General features: G+C 40.3%; 1 protein-coding gene and 1 long non-coding RNA gene across 7 annotated transcripts in view; both read left to right on the top strand.

Moving 5' to 3' along the window:
• The window catches only part of opa1 (OPA1 mitochondrial dynamin like GTPase), a 28,016-nt gene extending 11,939 nt beyond the window's left edge, over window positions 1-16,077 (top strand). For all 6 annotated transcript variants that reach the window (XM_004067898.5, XM_020702365.3, XM_011473989.4 and 3 more), the window contains 10 exons: window positions 717-882; window positions 1,135-1,287; window positions 1,462-1,570; window positions 1,865-1,944; window positions 2,151-2,291; window positions 2,386-2,502; window positions 2,581-2,674; window positions 2,923-3,033; window positions 14,462-14,534; window positions 14,626-16,077. In XM_004067898.5, coding sequence (XP_004067946.1) covers window positions 717-882; window positions 1,135-1,287; window positions 1,462-1,570; window positions 1,865-1,944; window positions 2,151-2,291; window positions 2,386-2,502; window positions 2,581-2,674; window positions 2,923-3,033; window positions 14,462-14,526 — 1,036 coding nt within the window. In that variant the 3' untranslated portion in view covers window positions 14,527-14,534; window positions 14,626-16,077. The remainder of the gene's footprint in view (window positions 1-716; window positions 883-1,134; window positions 1,288-1,461; window positions 1,571-1,864; window positions 1,945-2,150; window positions 2,292-2,385; window positions 2,503-2,580; window positions 2,675-2,922; window positions 3,034-14,461; window positions 14,535-14,625) is intronic.
• Window positions 16,078-20,711: 4,634 nt separating this feature from the next.
• LOC144991988 (uncharacterized) lies at window positions 20,712-22,913 on the top strand. The gene is made up of 3 exons (XR_013655697.1): window positions 20,712-21,165; window positions 21,780-21,937; window positions 22,203-22,913. It is a non-coding gene; the product is annotated as an uncharacterized LOC144991988 (long non-coding RNA).
• The last annotated feature ends 1,683 nt before the right edge of the window (window positions 22,914-24,596 follow it).

Genomic DNA, 24,596 nt, shown 5'->3' with positions numbered 1-24,596 from the left:
ATCATAGTAGAGCTGTATTGGGATTTAGTGTTAAGCTGAACGACAGTTGTTCTGACTGCAAAAGGCAAGGCATGTTTAAAGACCCACTCCACTGAAAAGGGGGGTTTTAACGTGTTCTTGTGGCATTTTTCTGAGGATGGAGGACATGTATAAAGAAAATTATGCTCTGATTTGCATTTTTGTTTATTTTTTGTTCAAATTGTGAGTCAGGAGCAGATGAAAAATTACTGTTTGAAACAGAGCATGTTTGTGACGTCAGAAATACGCTGGGTGGGCCACAAGCTCCCTGTTCTGGGCTCTCAGAACCGGGAGTTGCTCTGCGCCAGCGGTCCCGCCCACAACTAAGAGGCAAATTTCTGCTGCCACTCTGCAGAAACTATGTCCTAGAAAACGACCTAGGTTTTTTGATTTAGCCTAAACTGGATAATCATAGTTAAAAGACCACTGGGAACGCTTTTACAATAGATCAAATGATGATCAGAGTGGGACTTTAAGATCACAGTATGATGTTTATTTGAAATGCCTTTTTTCTGTTTGTTTTACTTCATTTATTTTATCTGTCTGAAAAAAAAGTTAACAGGGCAAATTAAAACTTCAAATAGTGAACATTTGCTCAATTAAAGGTCCTACTTCTTGTGGAGTTAGTAGAAGTCAAAACAATATTTTAAATCAAATAACAGCTGTTTGACTTTCTGTCTTGTTTTTTATGCTAAAAGGGAAGCTATTCTACAGAAGAAGCTGTGGGAGCGCGTGTCTACGCATGTCATCGAGAACATTTATCTACCTGCTGCCCAAACAATGGACTCTGGTACCTTTAATACCACCGTGGACATAAAACTCAAACAGTGGACTGACAAGCAGCTTCCACACAAAGCGCTTGAGGTGAAGAGTTTTTAAATCTCTTATAAAATGTAAAGTTTAGACTGTTGCACATACCATTCTGATTTAAGTAAAAAAGAAAAAACACTTTTAGTTTATTAATGAATACATCATCTTTTTCTCTTCTAAAATCAGTAATTTAGATATTTTTGTTCTTCTCAGAACAATTTCAAAACTTATTGTTGAAGTGCATCAGTTTAGTGTTTTATTTTAGTGCCTGACCTTCTCGTTCCTCACCACTTTTTTCTCCTTTAGGTTGCCTGGGAAACATTGCAGGAGGAATTTGCCCGTTTCATGGCTGAATACAAAGGCAAAGACCAGGATGACATTTTTGACAAGTTGAAGGAGGCTGTGAAAGACGAGAGCATCAAGAGGCATAAATGGAACGAAAGAGCCCTGGACAGCCTGGTAAACAAAGAAGCCATTCTTTGTTAATGCACAGATGCAGCGAGCACGGGGACTTGTTGATCTGTCCTCCCACAGCAGCCGCATTTTTATCCAAATATGTGACTTTCATGAAAAGTCTGTAACTCCAAGATTTGAGTTAAACTGCTGTGTAAATGTTGTACATGTTTGTGGCAGAGGGTGATCCAGCACAACGCTCTGGAAGACCGCTCCATCACAGACAAGCCTCAGTGGGATGCAGCCATCCAGTTCATGGAGGAAACTTTGCAGTCCCGCCTCAGAGACAGTACGTCAAGTATTTAAACAAGATTCCACAGCAGTAGATAAAAAAGTGGAAGTGACGACTTGTACTTTAGTTCCATTTCAAATGACATCAGTACCTCTAAAACTTATTGTATTTGTCTTAGTAAAAATTCAAAGAAACTTTACAATCTTATGTGAAAGTTGGTTATTAGTTTATTTGGTGCCTTCTTTATTTTAATCCAGACTTAAAAGGAACCTTCAACATGTTAATTACTAAACAAATGCACAACATTCTTTCATCTTTAACATCAGTTCACTTTTCCTTTTTTTTTTATAGCTGAGTCAGTAATCAAAGACATGGTTGGCCCAGACTGGAAACAGAGATGGATAAACTGGAAGAATCGAACACCAGATCAGGTCAGTTTTCCAGGAAATGGTGCTTACAGTGTCTACATAAAACTCAAACTTTTTTTTGGTCAGAAAAGTGTTATTGACAGGTGAAACATTTATAAAAAAACATCCCCCTGTGTGGTTTCTAATGAGAACCATAAATAACATCGCTCATGTAAACCCACTGTCCCACTGTAATGAAGAAGCTCACACTCCTCTCTCCTCTTCTATAGCACATCCGTAATGAAACCAAAAATGAGCTGGATCGCTTGTTGAAGCTGCATGATGACCACACAGCATATTTGGCCAATGATGAAGTCACAACAGTCAGGAAGAACCTGGAGGGACGAGGAGTAGAGGTGGACCCAGTGCTGGTGAGCTCAAATACCGCCACAATTTTCTGATTACGGCTGATTTATTTTTATTTTTTTTACTTTAAATGCTGTTATCTGTTTTGTATCTGTCCAGATCAAGGATACGTGGCATCAGCTGTATCGCCGACACTTTTTGCACAAGGCATTAAGTCACTGCAACCTCTGCAAGAGAGGTTTCTATTACTACCAGAGACACTTTGTTGATTCAGAGGTAAGAAATGTGATGAGTGATGCTGAACTTCTCCTCTCATCTGGCTGTATCACTTCTCTATTTTCAATGTTGTTCCAGCTGGAGTGCAATGACGTGGTTCTGTTCTGGAGGATCCAGAGGATGCTGATTATTACAGCCAACACTCTCCGACAGCAGCTGACCAACACAGAGGGTGAGTTCAGGGACCAGCTTAGGACACGGGACACAAATATTTCAACTATTCATTCAAACTTACTTTGACAGCTGTTTCTCTGCCATAGTTCTCAAATCTAGTCATTGTTAAAACAAACAGCTGCTCTCTCATCCCTTTGCTGCTTCTATTGATAAAATTGCAATTGAACATTGTTATTAGAATAGACATTGATTATTATCTCTTCCTTGTGTGTGTGTTTATTTTATTTTTTTTTAATTTCCTCTCAGTGCGGCGGTTGGAGAAAAATGTGAAGGAGGTCTTGGATGACTTTGGAGAAGACACAGAGAAAAAGACCCAGCTCATCACGGGCCGCAGAGTCCAGCTGGCTGAAGATCTCAGTAAGACGCATGAACGCTCACGTAGCAGAAAACACAGCATTTACATACAGTTAATCACTTAAATGAATTAAATGTTTTTCCTTTGTTACTTTCAGCTCTTCCAATTTGCTTACTCAGCTCAATTTCACAAATATTTAGGAAAACATTATTTTTAAAGAGTTTTCTAGTTCTCTGACTTGTCGGTAGAGGGCGCTGGTGCTTCAGCAATTGTCTGGCCAATCAAGATTGATTTAATTTATAGAGCTGGCCATTTATGTCAGCTGGCACGTTGCTTGTCAGAGTTACTGTAAAGAATCTGTATTTTGCAGTTCGATCAAACATTTGCAACTAAAACTCTGCATTAGTTTTAGTTGTCTTGTTTTTTTGCTTGATTTTTATCTTTTTTTTTCCCTTGGGCAATTTTTCTTTACCACAGTTAATTGTCTCAAGATCCCGAAAAGGGAAAAATCCTAAAATTATCACTGTTAATCACATTTAAAAACCATTTTTATAAACCTCATCTGTTGTAGCTGCTCTTCAATAATAAATAACCAAAATATTTCTTTCAATCTTTAATTCTTTGTTTATATAAAATCTGATTTAGGTTGTCAGAGGACATTTTTTATGGTTTTTGTTTGTTTTAAATAGTAATATTCTAAGAAAATAAGAAAACATGCAACTTAATGGACTACATATTTTCACCAGTTTATTCCTTTAGGATTTGAAATCTCTATTAACAGCATTAGTCAACCCAGATGTTATTATTTTCCTGTCATTTCATGTCTTTGTTTCCTGTCTGTTCATCGTTCATTAAAAGGAAGGAAAAAAAAACTTTAATTTATTATTATTTTTTGTTTTTACGCTTTGCCATAATACTCCAGGACCTTGGAGATGAGTCCGTCACCACTCCTGAGCTACTTTATTCTATTATGACTCACTCTTTTTATTTGTTTTTAAAGGTTACAATTTTGCCATCAATTAGCAACGTCAGACATTCATCTCAGCTGTTTATTGTTAATATTGAATTCATCTTACAGAAATGAGAACGGGCCGTTACATTGGTTATGGGGGGGGGACTAAGCCGTGGGGATGAAAATGTGAAACAACTTTTATCAACCTTCACTTTTAAAACCTTTTTAGTTCCCATGGTATCTTCTACCACACACCATGTGATTTGAATCAAGTTCTATCCCTGTTCATTTTTATTAGTTGTGCGTAGAGAAAAAAGGAAATCTTTTCGGGACATGTCCTAACTGAAAATGAAGGATCTGAGAAGGAAAAAGTGGTAAAAATGGTGGAAAGAGGAAATGACTTTGAATGAGGATAGAACTGTCCTCCTCTGCATTCTGCTGTACAGCTCCGCTCTGCCCTGCTTGCAAACTGATTCTGCTCATGTTACAAACGCAGGTCAGGTGTGTGTGCCAGCGAGAAAGCGTGTGAATGAACGGTACAGTGTGAGCGTGTGTGTCTGTCAAAAGTGTGCCAGACCAGCTGTGTGGCACTGGGCCATCCCTGGAGCTCAGCCCAGCCCTAATGTGCTAGAACAGAGTGGTGGGCCGTCACTGCTGTGTCTGCTCCACAGAGTGTGCCTGGACTTAAAGTTTAGATGAAAATGATAAACCCAAACTTTAAATTTTATAAGACAACTTGGGGGGGAAGCATTAGTGTTACACTAGATCTCACAGTACCAGCGATACAAATTAGGATGGATTCTTTTTTTTTTTTTTTCCGCATTCCAAAACCCCCAAATTTATTCTGAATGTTGCATTATGAACCTTTCCGTTTGGAGCATATTTTACTAATGATCTGTTCATATTTTCTAAACTCTAAATAGCAGTCTGTGGTTCTGGCTCCAGTGGGGGGCTTCTGCTGCTAAAACCCATGTGGTGCATTCTGATATAAACTTCTGATTTCAAGACAACTTGTTTACACTGTTGCTGCTCCATATTCTCATCAGATTCTCTGACAATGACAGCAAGTCTCACAAATTATCTTTCTCTATCGTTTTGTTTGCTTAAATACTTCCTCTAGTGCAGAAATGGACTGAACTGCTGCCATGGGATGGGCGAGCTAGATTTTTGTGGGTATATAGGGATTTTTTTTAAATCAAAAATCGTACACTGCTTTGAATTTGTGACCCCTGAAATCAAGTCCATTATTTCCTCCGTTTTTTGTTGCTGGCACGCTGTGGAGCTGCAGCACATGAACACCTGGGTGCTGCGTAACCTCTTACAATAAACCCATAATCTTGACTGCGGGCGTTTTGGCACTGATGAATGCAGTAATGCATAAAAAATGATAGATTTCAGCTTTTGTGTTGTAAGGTTATCAGAGGGTTAAGGGATGAGAGGTGTCAACAGAAAGTGCTCTAAAAACTGTGCTAATGCGCGAAGTGTTTGCATGTTTGCACATGCACTCACTTTCTCCTCCTCTGTTTCTTTTGGTGTTGAAGCAGAAAACAATAAAGCCGTGGTTGTCCGGGCCTGTTTGGTGGAATGTCCTCTCAGGCTCACACTCGCTGTGTTTCCTTTCATCTCCTCCCCCTCGTCCTCCTCACAGCAGTTTCCTTCAGAGTGATTAGTGAGGCTCAATGGAAAAAATCTCTGAAAGTGCTGGGATGACATTTGGAAAGAAAAATGTTGCACCAAGTGATGATGTTATCACAAAATGCTTTTTTAAGGAAGCATTTACTGTAGTTTGAAGTGTAACGAACCAGCAGACAACAGCCTAGCAGCATAGAGGCTTAATTAGTTTATATCTTGAAGAAAATTTTTCTTTCTCTATGTATTAACATGTTCGTTAAGGTCAGCTCTCGTTAAGTTCAAGAAAACTCCAGAGTTTTGGCAAAATTAAAGGTTTTTAACTTTTTTTTGTCTTAATCGAAAGATAAATTCCAAATGTGTGGCTTCTTCCACTGTAGCAGGACTGAGGGCTGGATGATATGACCAAAAAAGAACATCTCAATACCAAATTCAATTTCTGATTTTCATTGAATTTTTTCCCCTTTCTTTAACAAGAATTACAAACGACAGGATATAATTAACAAAAGCTATTTAACATCTCCTTTGGGCTAGACACAAAGTACTACTGTACACTAAATACTAGCTGTAAAATGGGTGGGAAAGCAATGCGGCAGGGAGGTGTTTTTGAAGCCACCGCTAGCTTTAGCATCTCATAAAGAGAAACCCTTCTCACACTCGACAGTCCTTCTGAGTTTAAACAAATTTGTCGTACTCCCAGTTTTGGTAACAAAGGCCCTTAAACAGATTTTGCAGTGTATGGTTTGTTCCTCCAACTCAGAAGTCTCGACACCAGTGGCCGAAATTTAGTTTTTGACTTGGCCAGTAGATAAAAAAATGTACGACAGTTTTCACCAGGAAAACTGCCCTCAGTGTCAGAGGGAGGGCTAAAAATAAAACACGTTAAAAATCAACCACTTATATTTCCTAAAAAAATAGATTCTACAAATGTCTATAAACCTTTATCACAGTATATCCATATTTGGTCATTCCAAAGATTATGGGAATAATTCGGCACTTTCATGGCAAGTCACTCATGTAAGCAAACGATGCAACTCTTTATAGAAAACAAAAATTACAAAAACCTATTTCTGTTCCATTCAATTAACCCATCTATTAGATTGATAGATGCTAAATGCTTTATTTGTGATTAAATGAGAGTTAAATTCACATAGCCCATTCATTCTTTTTTTTTTCTTGTTTTATTTTTTGGAAATAGATTTGCTGCATGAACAGTCAAGCCCCCTCCTCTCTGTCTTTAAAATTGAATTTCTGCTCTAAACCTTTTTTCCCCAAGTCTGTCTCATCCGTCTCTCATCCGTATTTCTCCATCCATTGTACTTCCTGTCCATCCATACATCCTTCCTCACATATCTAGAATCAGAAAAATATTATGTCTAATTAAACTCCTGCGACTGAATTAAAACAAGTTTTTGCCACTAAAAATGGTCTAAAAAAAGGTTCTAAAGGATTTGATAACTAAATAAAGGCTAAAAGATTTTTAAAAATACAATTTCTAAAATAGGTTTCCACTGCTGTTGGTCATTCAGTGTCTCTAAAAGGGATTTAACTTAAAGTAAAGTAGGACATAGATTTTACTCTTTTAATATGATTTATTCTACTGTACACACATATAGTCCAGCAATTTGAATCATAGGTCTAAACAGGTGTCTTTATGGTGGTTTAAAGAAATTTACGGCAGGTTTGAGGTCCAGACAGGATTTCATGCTGCTAAAAGTTTGGATTCCAAAACAGCTGGCAAACATCTGGGCAGAAACTGACCTATCATATTGGCTTTGTGTCAGTGAAGGTCAGTGTCATTGTTTGATGCACCCCTGGTGGTATTCATTTATTCATTGAACGATGTCAAGTTCAGGCTATCAGCGAAGGCTCTTTCAGAACACCGAGCAGGTTTGATCCCAAATACCGTTAGATTTTTTAAATGTATTTTCCAGGTTTCTGTCAGTTTGCATTTGCCAGTTAAATCATTTTGTATTGAAGTTGAGTGGGCGTAGTTGAAGCCCAATGCATCCTCTAATCATGGTAACTGAAACATTCGTAGGTCTTAACAGGCTAAGCTCAATGATGACTAACACAATAAATTAGACTGAAGTTGGCTGCTTTCTTGTGATGATCACACTAAACAAACAGCAGCTGCAGATATTCAGCACCAGCACTTATGATGGCAGGAAAAGGAGGAAATCCTTCGCCTACTGGATTTGCTATCATTCCTGCAGATGCCTCCATGCCAGACAGGAAGCTTTTTGACTTAAATTCTATGTCCTAAAAACCAAAATAGAGATTATTTGTCTCAACTTGTTTGATCAACTGAGAACTTTCCAATATTGAATGAATGCTCATTATGGGGGATTATACTAGAAATCTGTGTAATCTGTCATTAGGTCATAGGTCTTCTTTAAAAAACCAAATGCGATGACCATAATCATAAGTAATTTTTATGGTTTTTTTTCTTGTATTGCTTTAAAAATATAGGCATTTTTGGTTGTACATTAGTACACTAAACTGAAGGGACATCATCTGAATTTTACAGATATGTTTTGACCAACATTTCGATTTTCCCACACCTGTGTGTGTGTGTGTGTGTGTGTGTTGTCAGATGTACAGTTGGGTTCACGTGTCTGTGCTCGCTACAGAAGGTCATCGGCAGTTAACCCATTTTTCAAACCCTTGTGGAAAAAGGGTTTGTCTGAGAGATTATGACAAGATCTCACTTTAAACCCGGGTTGTCCGTCTCACATCCCTGTGTCCATGTGAACTCTCAAAATGGATTACCACTTAGCCTCAGTCCAGATTTCCACTCGAGTGCAAAAGGTGATTCTTTCAAAACTTTACACCCTTGATCTTCTATGATTTACACTGTGAGTCACAGACAGACTCCCTGTCTGATGCTTGTTTTTAAAAGGCACAAATGATGATGTAGTTTTGTCTGTTAATATGTGTATCTTGCCACCATCAAAGTCAATGTTTTCTACTTCCAACCCAGAAAAAAATGATTTATGATTGTGAGGGAAAAGTGTTAGATTCAATTCACATTTGACACCTTTAGCTAAATCTTCCTTCATTTTTACGGATTCCTGTAATACATTTTTAAGAACATGCAACGGTTTTCAACATGATCTGACAGTCAGCGGAGCAACAGTCTTTACCTTGATATTTACAGGGTAATTTCTGCTTAAATGCTGCTGTTTTTATTGTGTCTGCCCCCTGTCTGACCCCAAGCTTTGACCCATCCAGACTAATGTATACTTCTCACCAGGTTGGGCTGCTCCTACACAGGCATCTGTTTTTTAGATAAAAAGGTCTGAGGAGCTAAATCATCACCCCCGTCACTGGCATGGCGTTTCAACTGTCTTCCTACTTTCCGTTTCTGAATCCACGTCTCCTGTTGCCTTTTTTTTTTTTTACTTGAGCGATCCAGATTCAGTGACAAATCAAGCAGCACCCTGAGGTAAAAGGCTCCTCTGTTTGTTACATTAAGAGGTCAGTTTTCCAGGTCGGAAACAGCGCGGCATATAATCGCTCAATGTCCCCACCCACACTGCAGCCTTGGCAGTGAAGAGAAATAAAAAGTGTCTTCATGACTTATGACCAACTGAGACAGGAAGTAAACCTCTTACCTGGACGACTCTCTCTTGAGTTAATGTTGAGAGCTGCTGTTTCCTTGTCAGTAGGACTTTATTTGAGCTCCATGCCAAAACTTAACACCAGTTTTCCCCATCCCATTTTTTTTTTTTACTCACCAGCAGAATCAACGGTTCATCATATTTCTACTCATTATTCTTTGTAGCAGAACAGCCTTCTCCTGTAAGAAGCGCTGGCTGTCATCCGTCTTTTCTCTGAGCGGGTCACTTGTCCTGCAGGGCTGCAGTCTAATTGTGGATCAGTTAAAGGCTTTCTGGCTCAGTCCTCCTTTTACCAGTTCTCTGGCCATGGCCGACTTACGGGACCCTACAAAGTGTCAGTGAATGAGATATCATTTCATGTGGAGATCACCCAAGAGAAGGCCCTGAAAGAGAGGATTTAAGGAAAAAGCTTCACACTCTTTCTTTTGGCCTGCCAAAGTCCCTCCAACCTCGGGAACTCACACATCACCAAGCATGTTAGAGAAGGGGCCTGTGGGATAGAGGATAGGGGATTATGGGAATATTCATGGCCACATAAAGGGGTGAGCAGTTGAATGACTGTGTTTCGGGGCTCATCTTTTAAGTAAACAAGAGCTTAAATAGAGTTTTAAACCGCTACTCACACTGCACAGTATGGAAAAAGCAGTGGTGAGTCTGTCCACTGTTTTTGTTGCATTTCCACAGGATGGTGAAAAGAAAGCCTTGTCAAGGCCCTCTCTTTGTCATGCTGTGGTCTTTTGGTAACAAACAGATGGTGCTGGGGGGGAATAAGTATCTGTTTCTCACAGTTTTTATCCCCAGAACTTTGGCTGTTTAGATAGATGCTATTCACGCTCTGCCTTTGCCTTCTGGGCTGCAGAAAGCTGCTGAGGGCTCATCGCTGATTTTGCCATCAATTCTACAAATATTTGCTCTGTGCACGTGTGACCATAACAGGTAAAAAAATAAATAAAAAATAGATCCTGCAGGTCATTGCAGTTACTAGAGCCAACTCTCAGAACAACCTGATAAAAAAAACTTCATAAGAATGGCATTGCAGTCTTGTAAATAACTTATCTAGAGTAAAAATAAAATCTGTAAAATATGACAAATTAGGAAATAAATGGCAAAATCTGCTCCAGTTATGAAAAAATCTTTCTGTTTCTGGATGGTTAATGGGTTAAGGAATAAATACTTATAAAAATCTTTTTGTCTTGTACTAAAGAAAGTATAAGGCAATACATTGATTTTATTTAACAAAATCCAATTCAGGGGCTGTGATTGAAACAAGTTAGAGAAGTAAGTAGACCCTGTAATACAGCAACAGAATAGTTTTCTGTTGTTGTTTAGTCTGGCCAGCTTTTGTGTTTTCATGACATATATTTTGTTTTTGTTTGTCAAGCTTAGTGTTATCAGTAACCATGTATAGATGTACATACTTTGAAGTACTACTATGTCTTCATTTCTGTCAATGTGCTCAGAAGTTCAGTTCTGTTGCCTGGCCCGGTTCTAGTCAGAATATGAAAAATCTTCATCACCATCTCACCTGATGTCACTTCCGTCACCAGTTTTTTTTTTTATGTTTGCTTTTTGTACCTGTTGCCTTATTTTCCGCATTATGAGACGATCTGTTTCCTGTTCACACAGAAATATTGGCATCTTTGATAACACACTGGTTGAGGGATTCTAGAATCAGTTGTAATGTCTTTTACAGTCAGCCTTAAAGCTTCTTTTTCCTGTTATTGTACCTTAAATGTCAAACTGCCCAGGTAAACTAGATTTCTGCCCACAGTTGCCACCATCCCTCACGTTTGACCCCGCCTCTAAACAGTCTACATTTGAAATCCATCAAAGCGTTCTCCACCGCCACAATTTGCACTAGGCGACAAACTTTGAAGCTGGAAACCGGGGTTTTCCCGTGTTTTTGAGAATCTGACTATCCCAGCTTGTCTTTTCTTCGCTGTTCTTCAGGTCAGACAGATGTTAGTAATCCTGCTCTGATTGGTTTTCTTTTAGTCACGTCGTCATGTGGTCGGGACACATAGTCTAAGCTGTTAGCCGCTTTTGAGCCTTGCCCTCCGGTGGGCTGGGTGCAGCAATGAGGAACCGCAGGGTTAAGTTTCATGCAGCCACACACCTGCTGCACTAACTTGTCAGCATTCCCCCCCCCCACAGGCCCCTTTTAATACCTCCATTAGGGGGAGTAATCTCCTGCTTGTGTGTTAACAGAGTATCAAAGGCTGGGAATTTTTCCTTCCTGCCACCTAGCAAAGGTGAAAAGGTGAAAAGAGGTTTCTCAAATTGGTTTTCAAGACAAAACGGTGACTTTATTTTCCCAATTCTCCATAGTTTTATAGGTTTGTTCCACATGTTTTTATGGCTTTTGAGCTCACCTTTTGGAAAAAAAAACACATCCATCAAAGAGGACACCTCTGCAGCAGTACTCCCATCAAAGGGGGCTGCACGCAGGACCCCTCGTATGAGGTTTTCTTTCACCCAAAAGCACCTAGTTATCACCTTTGTCCTGGTGTGAAATAGATACCACGCTGTTGCTCTAAGGTCCAAACCGCAATGACGTATCCACCCGGAAAAGTCTTTCAGAGCCGTGTTTTTAGCCTCGCACAAAAACAGTGGTTCTCTTGTGGATTTGGTGTAGCTGGGTGCTCCAGATTAAGATAGAGCAGCGCTAGTTTGTTTGAGTTTGTGCTTGAGGTTGATCCAGACAGATTAGCGAGGGTTATGAGGAAGCCAGAGAGGGAGCCAGGCCTGGAGGTGCAGCTGGCATTGGCAAGGCGCAGCTCCTGCTCGTCTGCGTTGGCCTCCAGACTTGCTTCAGCCACTGTTTGATCAGCGATTAGCTCTGCTTTAGACGGCTCGCTCTTCTCATGTGACGGTACACGCCGGTTGGAAGGACTGCTGGTTTTACGCAGACTTGGGACAATGGGAGATTACTCGCCAAAAGCAGTGCGGCCGCTTTTCCATTTGATTCCCGCCTCTTGCGGGAATTATTTTCTGTCCTTCAGCTAGAATTAGGTTCAGGAGGGAGGTGGAACAAAACCAGGGGAGGGGGGGCAGGATGAGAGCTTTGATCATCAGGTGATGTCTGTTTGGAAGTTTTGATGGGAACAAGTTGTGTTTAAAGGTGCATTCCCACCGGACGCAATTTCAGCCTTATGGGCATCGAGTTTTAATGTTAAGTCAGTGCTTCTCAATTATTTTTTGCCAGGCCCCCCCTAGGAAAAGAAAATGTTTCGCGCCCCCCCTGACCCCCCCCCCCCCACACACACACACACACACACACACAGACACACTCGCGCGGTGACAATACATCAGGTCAGTATCTATAAAATTTGTATACCTAAAATTGTATCTTTTAACACTAACAAAAGAAAAAAGCAAAATAAATCCACTTTCAACAAATATTAACTTTATTTAGCCACAGAAACCCTGTTCTAGTCTAAAACAGAAAAGAAGCTGAAAGTACCTGAAATAAAAAAAATCTGTCATTCCTTATTTAAACTAGAAACATTTTGACCAACTGAACCATTTGATGCTGAAAAAAATAATTCAATCAATAAATAATATTAAATCTAAATTGATCTGAAACATTAACACAGCAGCACCAATATATTTAACGTTTTTAGTCTGAAGAAATAGGTAAAAACGTGCTGATTTTTTTTTTCTAAATGACGGATTGTTTATTTCTGATCTCATAAAAGTGCAGCTGTTTTCCTGCATTACCTGCGGTCTTTATGTCTGTCTGACACTAACTAAACCACAGGCAGACAAAGAAAACATGGATGGAAAATAAAGACACGTCATCAAAATGTCTACAATAGTTCATAAAGAATGACATTGTTAGCATGAGCTTAGGAATCTAAGGGCAGCGGTGATCTTGGGCAACAGGCAGCGGTAGCAGTGGTCCGCGTGCCCCGATTCCCCTGGCAGACAGGGCCCACACCACCCCTCCCCTTTCGTTCTCACTCGCGCAGCCGCGGACAGACAGAACAGACAATAGGAACCGAATAGTGGACCAGATTATTTTCCAAGCACTGAGCCGCTGTCACCGCTGCCCCCACGTTAAATTTGCGCACCGGACAAACCTGTGCCTAAAACCGCCACCACCGCGCGCCCCCCCTGGCATCGCTTCGTGCCCCCCCCCGGGGGCGCGCCCCACTATTTGAGAAGCACTGTGTTAAGTCAATGTACAGACGCAATCGGAGGTGCTGCGGCGCAATTTGGGCGTCGAGCGTAGGGACTCAGCTTTGGCCACGTGATGTTTTCAGTGACTCGATTAAAGGGTAGAAGAATTAATCCAATATGGATACTTAATGCTATGATTTTTGTACTGGTCTTCAATCCATTTTATTAACCCTCTAGGGCTGCTTGGTTGCCTGAGACTGTCTCTGTGACTGTTGGGTGAGGGCGGGATACACCCTGGACAGGTCGCCAGCAATCGAGCCTATGGCACCCTCAGTCCGGCCGGACAAAGGGCAGCAGCGATCACTAGCTCCAGCGCCATGGACTCTTTAACAGACTGGCGACCTTTCCGCCTTCACCTAACAGTAACTGGGACAGCCTCTGGCAACTCAGTGTAGCGAGTGAGCAGAGGAAGAGGATCGAGCCCAGCTGCTCAGGGTTCAGCGGTCGGACCCTACGCTCCAGCTCCGTGGCCTTATAATGTTTTATCTTATTTTCAGCGAGACAATAATAAAACGATCCAGTTTTACTTATTTTTCCCCAGCAGGTTAATGTTCAAACTGGGCCACAGACAGACGGAAGTAACTTTTAAAATGGTTGTAACCCAGGCGCGGCTCTGCAGGAGTGAAGAACACCAGTAGAAACTCTGAAGGATTTGCTGAACCCTGACACGGCGACCTGCTTGCCGGCGCCTCTGTAGAGTTCTCCAAAACATATAAACCCAAAATACTCGCTCAACATCATCCAAGATTTCCATGGATGATGTTGTGTGCGGTTGCTCCTTGGCTGGGGCGTCAAGACGTTGAGCAGTAAATCTGATGGGCGTCAAAAGAGAGGCGGCAGACACAAATTTGACGTGTGAATCGCGTCCGGTGTGAATGCAACATTATTCAGAAATTTCAGGAAATTTACATGAATACTGATATAACACAGAAATGAATCCATCATAAATATACATCAACACAAAAAGCCTTTTTTGTATCACATTTCTCCATGATTGTCTAAACTCCTCTGCCTTTATTTGCTGTTATTGGAGGTTCTGCAGGTTCTGATTAAATGTTCTGTGGGAAGTTTTTGAGGTCCTGTTCCTTCTTTTCCTCTTTGCAGAGAAAGTTCGTGAGATCCAGGAGAAACTTGAAGCTTTCATAGAAGCACTTCACAAGGAGAAATGACAGACCGGGTAAATGCTCTGTTTCTATCCTGTAGTCGTTGTGCGATTCATTTGCTGTTTGTGTCGTCAGTGCTGTTGACTGCATGTGTTTGGATGACAGTGGAGGAATGGACTGAACAAAGAAACACCTCTGTAAATGACTGTCGCTGCCCCGTGGCCCTGCCTCAGCCCTCATCTCTGTCTTGGCTTCTTCTTCATCGTTTGGCACTGATGAAGTGATGGACCTGAGCTTCGGCATGAGGAGGAGGAGGAGCAGCTTCCTGGCTTTCTCTCTCATTTCATTCTCCAGTGGGTTTTTTTTTTTTTTTTGGAAGGAGACAGGAAATTCAGGCAGTTTATTGGGAAAACCGAAAGCTCCTATAGTGTTATCATCTGAGCTCTTGTTCAAAATAAATAAGGATGGTGTTCATGTCCACCTTCCCATTCATTATTACAATTCAACCATCTTTCTGCTGTTTTACGCTGATGTCACCGCACACGTTTCTGCATTCACTGATCTTTGCACTAAACCAGTTTTCATTGTTGCTTCCAGTCAAACCTTCATTCTGCCAGTTTTGAACATAGCAGTTTATCCAATCCTGATAACAGAAGTTGAACTGTTATCACACAAGAACTATCCCACAGTTTTGGTTCTCCAGCCAGTCTGCATGAATCCATTCATTTTAGTTCGAAGGCTGAGTTTAATGTTAAACATTAAACTGAGAAACTCTGGTTATAAGGAGGAGCAGTGAAAATGATCAGCTCTGTTTTTGAGGTAAAAAAAACTCTTCAAATGTAAAAATTAAAGGTTTTTCATCCGCCAAATCTTTCTGTTTTTGTTCTGGTTTATCTAACAAAATGCTGCAAAGGTTTCAGGTGTTTAATTTAGAAACATTCATTCGGTGATAGATTTTTAAAAGGAATTTAGGCCAAAAAAAGTTTTAAGCGAGTTGAAATGAGAAAGCTACTTCTTCGTCATGTGGAGTTTGGTTCTAATGATGGTTAAGATCCAGTCTGTCAGTGATTGCAGTTGCTCCTGAGTGAAGATTATCTTCCTCCAAAGTGTTTCATTACTTCAAATAGAAATGTTTTATTCGTGTGTGTGTACATTACACAGGCGCACTTCCTGTTTTCTGTGAGTAAATGGAAGCTCAGACACAGTAACCTGTCTGTTGTCTTGGAAGTCCATAAAATATCCACATTTGTAAACTCCCTAGTTGTCCTTCGTCTCACAGCTGAGGACCGAAGTTTCTTCTCACTCCCAGTTGTAACTTTCGATGCTCCTTTTACCATAAATTAAATTAATTTGCCTCGATAGAGGGGAGACGCAGTGTTGATCCCCTTTATCCATATCTGTATATTGGAAATAATAATGTGCATTTTGCAGAGAAACAAAATGGGCTGGCATGGATAGATGCACAGCAGAAGTGCGCCGACGGACGCTGTGAAGGAAAATGGGTTAAAAACTTGTCTTATGTTGTAGAAAGTTTTGTGTGCATGGTGTAGCCCTTCAGATGTGCTTTATTTATTTAATTTGTGTCCGATTTAAAATAAAATTGACACATATAAAAAATGACTTTTTGTGTTCAGTTTGTCGCGTGAAGCAAAACATTTGGCAGAGTAAGAGTCATTTCTGTCAGGATTAGTGTCACAGCAACGTAGGTCCTTGTAGGAGATGGAACTCTTCCAGACTTTATCCATAAATGCAGGCAGATATTCAGCACCCATGAAAACCGAAGAGTTTTAACTGGATTTGATCAAACGTGATGTGAAAGATTACAGTACAGGGGAAATTTTGAAATAATTCAGTGACAAAAGAAAATGTCAAACACTGCATGGACAAAATTGGAAATTAATAACCCCTTTGATGCCTGAATAACAAATCCAATTTTTCTAAAGATTTACTGAAAACTAATCAATAAAAACCAGACTCTGCTTTTGAGCTGTTATGTAACTATCATAATAAAGTATCTGAATGATAGTGAACCTATAGAACAAAACCATTTTGATATAGAGACTAGCTTTTTTGCACTGAAATAGAAAAATAACTCAAAACGGTTTTCACTTTTGACTAGTGCTTGTTTTCTTTGTCCATCCTCCACAATAAAAGTTGAGAACAAAACAAAAAAACGTATAGAAGTTTTCAATAAATTGTAGTTAGCTTGGGGCAAAATCTGGCATATTTTTGAAGTTTATCTGTTTATAGCTTGTTAAGGGTTGAAGTTAACATTTTTAACAAGTAAATTTATAAGGATTTGATTTTCATGTCAACCTGAAGGAACTATAAGTGCTCCAATGTTTCTCTGAACACAGCAAAGCCTTTTATTTGAAGATAAAATAAAAATGCAACCTAACCGGGTCTCCTTTGAAGTTGCTCTCCACCCCAGAGACCTTCACTGTACAGATGTGTGTGTGTTTGTACGTATAGCCTGCTTTTATCCCACAGTTGGCTGCTGCTGACTTCCGCGACCCGCGTGCTGATGAGCTGCTCCGAGTCTGGGCAATCAAACCCTCAGAGTAGTTAACTCTGCAGGCTGTTTTCTGGTCCCAGAGCAGGCTGAAGGCACGCAGCAGCCCCAGGCAGGCAGGCAGGCTGCTCAGGGTCTGACTGATTAATAAGTCAAGAGTCCAGAGGTCCTCCACTGGCGGGCATCATCTCTATTTTCACAGGAGCCTGGCTGTTACTCCATGTCTACATTACTTAAAGGGCTGCACAGTCAGGGGGGATTAATGTGGGGATGGGCCTCATCCTCATCACCTGAGGCTTCAACCTTGAAGATAACTGCTTCTTGTCAGATTGGCGCTTTGTGTGCTGCTTTCTATTTTCCTGTTTTCTTAAACACAGAGTGAGAAAAGGCCTAATGACTTTGTAGCAGCCATGAAAGGAAAAGGGGGGAAAAGTCAACCTCTAGCGGATGGCCTTTGTGCTATCAGATAGCCGCGTTCTGTGAGGAGGGAGGCCACACTATGACCCATTAGCATCTGCAAAGGCCGTCACGTTGACTAATAGCCAGCGCCACAAACGGCACACTGGCTCAGTTTGTGTTTTAGCTCAATCCCCTTTATTCCCCGACACAAAAGCCACCGGGCCAGACCTGTCAAATGTGCCACTGCGGCCGACACGCACAAAGCGCCAATTCTAGTCTTTCTGAAAAAAAAGAATAGGAGAATCTTGTTGCTTCATTTTTTTAATCCCCCACCTAATCATAGACACATTTGGGGTCTTTGGGCATGGGGGGGGGGGGGGGGGGTCCGTGGATGATGAAAACTTTGAATACGTTTTAGAAAAAAGGAAACATGTTGTGGGAAGATTTTAGGTGTTTGGCAGCATTGTTAACATTTTTTTGTTCTGGTTGATGCCATTGGCTTTATTTTCTCTCTCCGGTTAACAGGTGAAAATGGGTTTTTGTGGAGGAAGCACAATTTCAGAGAAACTGTTAGATCTATGAGGCCGGGAAGATGTTTAGAAGTGCTGCTTTGAAAGCAATGAGAACATTTTGTTAAAAATTGTTATGAGTCTGCAACATTTATCTGTTATGAGCAAGAAAAGCCGAGTTCCCCCCATCAATAAACCTAGTTTAGAGTTGGGGAGCAAAAAAGCGAAACCTACATATGTGCTCGGGATGCCGTGTTTCTTGGTTTAAAACTGAACTGTAAGTTTCACCATTCAATCAAATCGTGAAGAAAGGGAATCGTTGCATCTCTAAGTTAAAAGTATCCAATAGTTGTGCTAAATTTAAGAAGAATCTATTATTTATTTTATTACCAAAGAACACGTGAGAGGTTTTTCTTCATTGTTACTTCCTTATTGGTAAATGAAAAAAAGATTTTTCTGAACTTTTATTTTTTTTTGTTTTTTTTATACATATATCAAACAAAACAAAAAAATCTGTGAAAAAAAATCAAGGTTTGATCCGAACTGCGGGGAAAGTCAAATACTGCATTCCGAATAAGTTTCCATTTTATACTTTCAGGGTTGACTTTTTGATGCAAGTATTGCAGCAAAAGTGTTCAATTCAAGAGGATTCAACCAAGTTTCCATTTGTTTGCCACACATTTTACTCTGAAACTAACTTTTTTTGGTGAAAAATAAAGGATTTCAGTAAACAATTGACCAAAAAGCAGTTTGTCTTTATAAATCTGATATTTTCCCTTTCTTAAAGGGAAAAGCAATCACGTTTGAATAATTAATTTTCCACCTTTTTTACCCCCACTTTTTCATTTAGTTTGACAGTTTTTTTTAACAGTTTTGTAATTAAGTGATAGATAAAGTTAAAATCTTTTTTTAAGCTGATCAGTTTCAGGTTTCTCTACCTGCCTTAAACATAGTTTTAGTAATATATATATATATATATATATATATATATATATATATATATATATATATATATATATATATATATATATATATATATAGTTTTAATTATATTTCAGTGAATTTCATTGGCAGAATTAGCTTTTTTATTATTTTAAAAAAGAAGATGGAGTGTAATTTCCTCTACACGTTTAGTCAACTGAAAATCCTGCAATTCTTTTACATGACACACCCTTGGTCTCAGCGTCTAACTTACGCTATAATTCTTCCTGTAAAAGAGACAAATTTGGCCCCTGAGAGTCACTTATCAGCACTTCAGTCTACGAGTGTAGATAAATACAGTGGATGTGAATCTAACACTGCGTGCCCCAGGAGACAGCACTCCACTGTTGAGTCACCGCTGATGAATCTTATCAGAGGCTTGTGGAAGCAACAGGCTTCCTTCTCTGTTACAGCCCACAAAACCCTGTACTGTCCCCGGGGCCCGCTGCTTTCTGCCCTGCAGAGAATGGCTTCACAATTGGCTTTTGTGTTCATTATGCTGCAGCCATCTTCCCATTGCGCTGTGAGGTCCATTCCAAAGCTGAACTAGGCCCATGGGGATTTTAGCCAAGTCACAGAGGTCGCTGACCTACTATGTCACCGCCACGGCAGACACACACGCACATACACACACACAGAGGCCTGTTCTTACTCTGTGAGAGCTATAAATTAAGGTGGTGTTTAAATTTTAGGAACGGAAGAAGAGCAAGGCGTGTGAATCCTGTGGTGGTCCTGAATCTCAGCCTGTGTGTGTGCGGCTGGTTGTCACCAGTCTGACATTCACCCTGAGAGCATCCATAAAGTGACCTCATCGTCTCGCAGCGCTGGCCGTCATTGATGAATCAGACCTTTGTGGTGGGAAACTCAAATGAGTCCATGATCCCTAATCTATATTTTCTTTCTTGTTCACACACAGACTCATATTTATTATTGCAGAAAAAATATTCCTCTGTTTAAAACATGACAAATATTAAATTTTAAAAGTAAACTGTACTTCAGAAAAAAACAGCTAAATGACACTACTAGACTGCTAGGTAAACCGTTTTTTTAATTAAATTTGTCATTTTTAAAGTAAAATTGTTCGCAGTTTCCACTTTTTTCACTGAAGAATTTTCAGAAACTTTCACAGTTGACAACACGCCTGTTATTTTACTGTAGTCACAATTTTATAATCTACAATATGTTGATTTCTTTCCAGGGAATATCCAAGACTTTCTTGGGAATACCCACTTTTAAACTGATAACACATTCCTTTTTAGCGAGTGTTGATGCATCAGTACTAATATTATCCATAGATACAGAAGCTGCACCAGAAGCAGCAAATGTGATTTTAATAATAGTGTTTATACCGTTTTTTAACTTTGTTGCTAACTGCAACTGAGTGCTGGTCCAAAGGAAATATGATAAAGTGTCATAACAATCATTTTAATATCAGATAAAAAAAATAGTAATTTTGTGACCTCAAAGTTGAAATAAAAAACACAATCAAACTGGGGTCACTGCTTCAATCAATAATCTCAGTTTCACACTATAAAATAAAATTCACAAGTAAAAAGAAATTAAAAATATTTCTTTTTAACTTAATCTTTTAAATTAAAATTTTACTTTAATTTCTTTTTGTGTAAACAAATTCAAGTTTTATATATATTTCTGCTTTTTCCTTTCTTTATTTTGAATTTGACGGGAAAAAAAGTATTTTATTTAAGCACTTAACTGCTGTTTTGAGCTAATGCATTATGTAATTACCATATACAGAACTAAGTAATGTTTATCCTGTCTTTATCCTAACTCAAACTCTGTGAAGAATCTCGCGGATCTTGTGTCCTCGTCTCTGTTCCTATAGAGACAAATGCAAAGTTTCCATGGGAAAGGCGACCGCTGCACAAACTGTTTGTTAATCGTGTGGAGGACTCAGTCTGAGGGAGGGACTTTGTATCACAAGAAGCATCTCTGGGCTTGCATAGTCTTAGTGGGATTGTGTGAGCCCTCATGGCAACCAGCAAGGCCAGCAGGTGAGGTCTGGACTCAGCTGCTTTAAGCCTTTAGGTAAACAGAGAGGAGGGTTGCCAGGTCCTGGCTACGTTGCCAGGCTGAAAGTGTATCTGTCCACACTACTCACATCAGTCAGGCTGATCTGCCTCCTCTTGCAGGGTGACAGTGATGCATGGAGTGGGGGCTGAAGACCACCTTTCATCGCATAAGTGCCGCAGTGAGCAAGTCGAAAAACGGTCGGCTGACATTACTTGACTGGCCGTCAATAGTGTCTTAGCGGGCACTAAAACCAAAAGCAAACATTCAGTGAAGGTTAGTGTGAATGTTTGGGGCCAGGCTCAATACTGGATGCAGCCCTGCATGCTAATGTAGCAGAAACACATTTGGTGAAGTGACCAACATTTGTCCTTTTTGGGAAGTCCTAATCTGATTTGGACAGAGTTTATACTTTAATAAGATTTACATTTCTTAAAAAACTGTTTTACATGTTTTCACAGAATAAAAGAGGAAAATCTGCTTAGGAAATGATAAAGAAAAACTGCAAATGCACACACAAATGCTATTAAGAGTGTTTTTCTCATGACCTTAACACAAATTAGTCACAAATTAAGGCAACGTGGCTAAACAATTTTATTAAAAAATGTGTTTAAAGAGAACCAGCATTAATGCAAAGAGAGGGGTTCTTGGACAAAAAAAAGTCCCTGTTTCAGGTGTTTTAGCATAGCTGTTTTAGTTCTTTCCTCTGCATTGTTTTTGAATGAATGCCTAAAGCCATCGTGCTCACCTGTGAATATTTAAAACCAACTTTGCAATTGAAAGCACCTCTGGGTCATCCCTTCAGCCTCCCTGTTTGCTCACCTGCTGGTCAGGCGGGCCCGGGCTGAAAGGCCACAGCTTTGCTCCACTGACCTCTTGACCTCCTGCAGCCTCCACACGCCTCCTCTCTGGACTAGCAAATATTGAACCCGTCGGATAAGGTTTCCTCTCTGCCCACTGAGTGTTTGGATGCTGCTGGAGAACAGCTTTGCTGCCACTGGATGTCAGGAGGCCGGGGCTAATCCCTGATGGCAGACATGACAGGGAGGTAAAGTGTAAACTGCATCAATCAGAATCACATTGAAAATGTAGATTAATTGCATTCACAATTTTAGTTAAGACTAATAATTTACTTAACAACATTTTAGAACCTAAACATCTATTCAATTAATGAAGACAAACAAAAGCCTGTTGGTGCCTGTCTGTCTTTGAATATACGTCTGTTATGCGCCTTAAGTTTGCATCTTAGTTAAGTAGGTAAGTTTTGTGTGCTGATGAGATCACTTCCAGACTCGTGTGTCTTGTCTCTGCAGTGTGTGTTTGCACGTGCACAAGTGTGACTGCGGGTGCTCAGGAATGTTTGCTCTGCCAACAATCACTGACTGTAGTCGTCGTCGTCTCTCCAGCCTGGAGAGAAGCAGCCACTCGGCAGCCTTTCATCAGCCAGACGCAGAGTCCTTTTCACAGAAGGAAGGCAAATAGGGACTTTAATAGGTGGATAATGTGGTTGCAGGCACAAGACTGACTGTCCCTGAGCAAACAGCAACATAACAGCTCACACACGCCAGGGGCCAAGCCTGAGAGGAAGCAGTCAATATGCAGAAAATCCATGCAAGTTCTATTTTACACATTAATGAGGATGGTCAAGCAGATTTAAGACTTTTGTATGGAGTAATTATGATTTGATGCTATAAATAACACGTGTCAGGAAACTGAAAACTGATATTGCATCTAATAATGCTACTAATACCTCATTTTTTGCCAAAATTTCACTAAAAATACAAGTGTAACTTCCTTTTAATTTTAAAAAGTATTTTTTTCTTTAAAATTTTCCTTCAAACTGTCTGACTGATTAACAATTCATTAGATTTTAAAGGTGGGTCTTCTTTTGGCACATATTTTCAGCTAGAAGTTATATAGATTTGTCTTGCATTTTACATGAAAGAGGATATTAGTCAAATAAGTAACTGTAAAGACATTGGTCTTTAGAGACTATTTCTTGAAAAAAAGATTAAAGTCACTGATTTGAGGCATTACAGTTCCGTATTTAAAGTCCCATTCCAATCATTTTTTGATCTATTTTTAAAGTATTCCCACTGGTCTCTTAATTATAATTTTGCCGTTTTAGCCAAAATCAAACTTTTTTTTCTATGACATAGTTTCTGCAGAGTGACAGTAGTTCATTAGAAATCTGCCTCTGAATTGTGTGCAGACCTGTAAGCATGGATTAGGCTGTCCCCATCCATCCATCCATCCATCCATCCATCCATCCATCCATCCATCCATCCATCCATCCATCCATCCATCCATCCATCCATCCATCCATCCATCCATCCATCCATCCATCCATCCATCCATCCATCCATCCATCCATCCATCCATCCATCCATCCATCCATCCATCCATCCAATTGCACTCTGTCTCGCTAGCTTTCAGCATCTTACAACCCCAACCTAACATTAATGGTGCAACACAAATGTCAAGCAATATTGGAGCGATCCAGCCGAACAGTTTTGAGCTGGATGCCAACTTAAACGAGGAAAACTAAGACATACATGGATATATTTGATTGATCTGCATATGGATGCACCAGAATGACGCAGAGCAGGGAGCTTGTGGTCCACCGACTGTAGCACCTACATCACTGCAACAAGTTTTTTCAAACAGCATTTTAAAAACACGATTTTCATTAGAGTGGGTCTGTAATAAATTCTGAAGTTAGCTGGCAGAACAAAATATGTCCCACCTTGTCTTATTTTTCCTTTATTGTGTGATAGGATCTGCCCAGATGCTGCCCAGGATCACCTTCCCTCCTCCCACACACAGACCCAGACACACTTACACATTATGACTCGTTCGAATCATATCCACTAAGATACAGCGGGTTTATCTTCCATCACAGACGTTGCCCCTGTGGTCTCTAGAGGACCATTAAGTCAGTCTATCTACCTTAAGGCATGTTTGCTTCCACCCCCACCCCAGAGTCACCACAACCTCCCCCCACCCTTCCACCACCACACACTCAAGACCCTTTGACCCCTGACACACGACCTCTGTGCTGAATGAGTACACACATGAGCGTCAGAGCAAGACCCCCAGTGATTATTGCTCTGCCGTGACACACACGCACAGCAACATGCACACAAAGCCCCCCGGGTGTGAGCATTGAAATGAACAGTGAAAAAAAAAGGATCACTGGTCAGTCTTAAGGCAGCTTGATGCACCGCCTTCTTTCTGCAGGTATACGCAGCTGAACGCTGAGAGGTTACCTGGAGGTCGCAGGTTAATGTAGTTCTAATCAGCTGGGAGATGCTGTGCAGAGGGGAATGTTTTTAAGCAAGGGCATTCATAAAGTGAAAACATTAAAGATACAAACTGTTCAATTCTAAATAGAAGAATTTTACCAAATAAAGTAAAGTCAGTGAACCAGTGAAATGAAGGTATGAAGATTTGAAGTAAGCGGACAAACGACAACATCCAGTGAAGGGCTTGAAAAGATAGATGGAGGAAATTTTCAAGAAAAAATCAATTTTGGGGCGGCCGTGGTGCAGAGGTAGAGTGGTTGACCTCTGATCAGAGGATCACAGGTTTACCTCCCGCCTCAGGCAAAACACTGAACCACATTGGTTCTGTTGGTTTCAGTGTAATGCCCTCATTGTGTGAGTTTGTGAATGTGCATGTGTGTGTGTGTGTGTGTGTGTGTGTGT

Source organism: Oryzias latipes, chromosome 4, assembly GCF_053564925.1.
Source record: "Oryzias latipes strain Hd-rR chromosome 4, Olatipes_Hd-rR_3.1".
In the NCBI taxonomy this organism is placed as follows: Eukaryota; Metazoa; Chordata; class Actinopteri; order Beloniformes; family Adrianichthyidae; genus Oryzias; species Oryzias latipes.
The sequence above is the reverse complement of the archived record's forward strand: the minus strand, read 5'-3'. Positions and strand labels throughout refer to the sequence as shown.